The sequence below is a fragment of the Bidens hawaiensis genome, unplaced genomic scaffold (assembly GCF_021521415.1).
Source record: "Bidens hawaiensis isolate Kalapana, Puna unplaced genomic scaffold, B.hawaiensis_p1.1 tig00001511_1, whole genome shotgun sequence".
Lineage (NCBI taxonomy): Eukaryota > Viridiplantae > Streptophyta > Magnoliopsida > Asterales > Asteraceae > Bidens > Bidens hawaiensis.
In genome coordinates this window covers 3255522-3259952 of record NW_027491085.1, presented here as the reverse complement: position 1 = coordinate 3259952, position 4431 = coordinate 3255522, and the positions used below count along the sequence as shown (strand labels likewise).

At 36.0% G+C, this 4431-nt stretch overlaps 1 protein-coding gene across 1 annotated transcript; it reads left to right on the top strand.

Annotated features, from left to right (window-relative positions):
- The first annotated feature begins 427 nt into the window (after positions 1–427).
- On the top strand, positions 428–4040 carry LOC143581172 (cuscuta receptor 1-like). The gene has a single exon (XM_077064013.1). The coding sequence runs from the start codon at positions 1652–1654 to the stop codon at positions 3809–3811; it is 2160 nt and encodes a 719-aa protein (XP_076920128.1). The 5' UTR covers positions 428–1651; the 3' UTR covers positions 3812–4040.
- Positions 4041–4431: the final 391 nt, after the last annotated feature.

The following is a 4431-nucleotide window of genomic DNA, read 5'->3' as shown; positions in this document are numbered from 1 at the left end:
AAACCAGGAATTGATCAAAGATTGAAATGTGGCACTTCTTTTAAATACAGGTCTTGAAAAGGCTTTGAAATTGGATAAGTTGGAGACTTTAACTCTTAGCCAAAATAGTTTCAGTGAAAGCATTATATCATCTCTGAAGTTTCTTCCATCGCTTAAAAACTTGGATCTTAGTGGCAATGAACTATCTGGCCCATTTCCACCTCAAGGTACGTTCTTCAGACTATGCATTGCCCCGCGTTATTGCATTCTACATGCATGGTCCATTCAGACATCGTTAGATTATTGCTCTTGAATTGATTGTATGAACTTAAATACTTTTGTTTATTATCAATGTACCTTATATGTAATTAATTTATAGAATACATGTTGGATTTTATCGTGTCTGAGTTTTAGCTTAAACAAAATAAGATCACTAGATGTTTAAGTCAAATCATATTAGAACGTAACACCTGAAGAATGACAAAACTCAGACACGATATGATTTGACTCATTATAGTGTGACTCATTAGTAGGTATCTTGTTTAGTCATGTAATACCTGAAGAACGATATAAGGTGGCTAGATTTCCGGCACAACCATGATCCTGCCAGGTGCGATGGTGGTCATTAATCAAAAAATGAGAAGATCAATGGCCAAACTTTTTCAAACCAAAATCGCACGTTAAATTATTTTACCTGTACACACACACACATATGTGTGTGTGTGTAACTACTATATACTTGCATTAACTACATTTAAGCTGGATATACCCATAAAGTTAATCTAAACTTTTCATTGTGCACGACAGAATTAGCTCAAATGACTAGCCTGGAGAAACTGGATTTAAGCTCTAATTGGCGTGATGGCGCACCAAGTATCCGAGGTAAAGGAAAATGTAGCCTCTCCTTGCTACGGTAACTCGTGGATATGATATTCATTGATCCTCAATATTTCTACATTAGTGCATAATTATTAAAAAGATGTATATTGTCTTGCCTAATTTTTATAGGTTGTAAGAGCTTATCAAGATTGAAAAGGTTAAAAAGTATAGCACTTGCAGATATCGATTTCAACGACGGCAAGAACATCCTGACATGTTTAAAGGCCACCCCCTTCCTCAAGATTATTGATCTTAGTGGTTCTTTTTGGTTGCAAAGTTCCATTCCTATCCAGGGCATGTTTACTTATTCAAAATTGTTGTTTTAATACCTATATCAATAATACACATAATAGTAATAAGCATTTTAGTTCTTTTTGTTTCCAATCCAAGCATAAATATAATATGCTCTTTTGTTCATACAGCTTTGACTTCTTTCGACAATCTGGAGGTCTTAGATTTCAGTTACAACAATTTTGTAGGAAGCATCCCCTCAACGATAAAGTCGTTATCTTCTCTTAAGGTTATCTCATTTGCTAAGAATAAGCTCAATGGATCACTACTACCGGATCATGGTAAGTTATCAATAGTAAAAATATCAACTGGTGTGCAATTAGAAAGTTCACTTGATATAACTAAATCAGACCAGACATATTGTCACATTAGCTTGGCCCCATAGTCATTTCATCTAATGCAACATGTTATTATTATATATAGAGGGTAAGCCATAGTTTATGCTATTTTGGCAGGGTTGTGTGATTTGAAGAATCTCCAGGAGTTAGATCTTAGTCACAACATGTTAAATGGAAACCTGCCTAATTGTTTTAATAAACTGTCATCTCTCAAGTTGTTGGATCTATCTTCAAATCAATTCACGGGAATGCCTCTTCAATCGCTTATTGCTAATCTCACAGCTCTCGAGTATATTGATTTTAGTTATAATAACTTTGAAGGTTCATTCTCATTCAGCTTGTTCGCCAATCTTACAAAGCTTGAGGTAGTTAAGTTCATAAGCAGCAATGACAAATTTGAGATGGAAACAGAAGGTCCTAAAGGTTGGATGCCATTGTTCCAGTTGAAATTTCTAATGTTACCTAATTGCAACATAAATAGGCATAAGGAAAGTGTTATTCCAAGTTTTCTAGTTCACCAGAACGAGTTACGAGTATTAGACATGTCTCACAACTCCTTGAAGGGACAATTTCCATATTGGTTGATTAAAAATAATAAGATGCTGGAAGTTCTTAACCTAAGGAATAATTCGTTTGATGGAAATTTTAGTTTGCCGTTGTACGAGAATGTTAATGCGTGGTGGATAGATATTTCTTCAAATCAAATCGCTGGTGTTATCCCGAAAAATATACAAAAGTTCTTTCCATATATAGCTCATTTAAATTTGTCCAGGAATGCTTTAACTGGTCGTATCCTGTCTTCAATTGGCGCGTGGAATGATGTATTTGTGTTGGATCTATCGAATAATGAGTTATCAGGAGAAGTACCAAAGGGATTGTTTACAAATATATCTGCTTTGACTTTATTACATCTATCAAACAACAGATTTCATGGAGATGTACTTTCAGGAAACCTAACTATGGGGAAAATCCAAACGCTTCACTTAAACGATAACTATTTCACAGGGAAAATAGGAAATGTCACCAGCAACTCTCTCTTCCTTTTGGATATTGGCAATAACCTTTTCACAGGTATTGTCCCGGGTTGGATAAGCAACATGCAGGACAATTCTGAACTCGTCATGAATAATAATAGCTTTGAAGGCCAATTTCCTTGTGGAGCAACTTCTTTCTCATTTCTTGACATCTCACAAAATTTTTTCACAGGGTCTATCCCATCCTGCTTAAAGTTACAATATGTAGAGCATCTTCATTTGGGTTCCAACAGATTTAGTGGATCAATACCCGATTCCTTTCGTAACTTGTCTAACGTTTTGACCTTGGCTATCGGCAACAACTACTTGTCTGGAAGGATTCCTAAATACCTTGGTGAACTACAGAATTTAAGGATTCTTCTTATGAGAGATAATAACTTTAGTGGTCCTATTCCAAAGAAATTATGCAGACCGCTTGCTTTGAGCTTGTTAGATTTATCCAGTAACTCCCTTTCTGGTTCAATTCCGAGCTGCCTGCAAATTGTTACCGGTCCAAGCTACCTTGCTTCAGTACCATCATTCCTTTGGTCATATCCTAGGGACTTATTTTATGGGCATGTAAGTGTTCTAGGTAAAGTGCTTTCGGTCCATAACGACCAAGAAGCTTTGGGAATACTAGAGGAAGTTCATTTTACTACAAAGCGTATGTCTCGACCTTACAAAACCGGTGAGATCCTTGAATATATGACAGGGTTGGATTTATCGTGTAACGTATTGACAGGTAAAATCCCAGAGCAATTGGGGTTATTAAACCAGATTCGCACTTTAAACTTGTCTAACAATCAACTTACTGGCCCCATTCCAATGAACTTCTCAAATCTCGCAAACATAGAGAGCTTAGACCTTTCTTCAAATAATTTGAGTGGCGATGTTCCATCCGAACTGATTAACTTGGATTATCTGGCTGTTTTTAATGTTTCTCACAACAATCTGTCGGGTAGACTGCCAGACATGAAAGGACAATTTAGTTCTTTTACTAGTGCAAGTTATGAAGGGAATCCACTTCTTTGTGGACCTCCACTCGAAAAGAAATGCACGGCTACACCACCGATGACCATTCCATCTGCTAAAGAAGACAATGACCAATGGTATGATATCGAGACAGTATGGTTTGTTGCAAGTTTAAGTTCAACATGGGTTGTGTTCTTGTTGGGATTTGCTGCAGTTTTGTACACCAATCCTCACTGGCGTAGAATGTGGTTTCATTTCATCGAAGAATCTATGTATACAACTTATTACTTCATGATTGATTTGGTAAGTAGGCCCTCTGTACTCTTATTTAGGCAATAAGCAAAGTTTCATAAACGTTTACCGTATGAGTGCAGGTGTGATTGTATTTAAATTACATAAGTTATCTGTATAAACGTATGATGGGATTGAAATTTGAATGCAATGTTTAAAAGATAAGCTTAAAATTCTGTCATGAGTAGGACTCTCCTAATGTCACTAGATTTGAGCTTTGATCAAGCCCACACACCATGATCTAAATTTGATCCATATTGCTTTCACCACATAACAAATTGTGAGGAAATTGTAGCCACGGAGACTCAAACGGTCAAATTTTAAAAATGGGGTCGCAAGTTGTTCCTGCTCATTTACCACGGGACGCAAACAATACTTTACTGATTACTCTGTTGGGTGTCGAATCCAACATAAAAATATGTAATAAAATTATTCTGATTCGCTATGAATGGTGTGAATAAAAATAAGGTTTGTGTTCCGAGAAAGACATTTATTAAAATAGAAGGATTAAATCCCTTTATTGGTTTTAATTATGAAAATTTATGCTAACAATAAACTTATTTTCTTCCCTTTCTTCGAGTTACTCTGCCGGCGTAGGCCCCCCCGCGTCAATTGCAGCGTTTTTTATTTCTTTTTGTCACAATTTTTTTTTTTTTTAATTTTGTCAC

Coding starts and splice junctions, on each gene's coding strand:
- LOC143581172 (XM_077064013.1), top strand. CDS start 1,652: ATGTTAAATGGAAACCTGCCTAATTGTTTTAATAAACTGTCATCTCTC.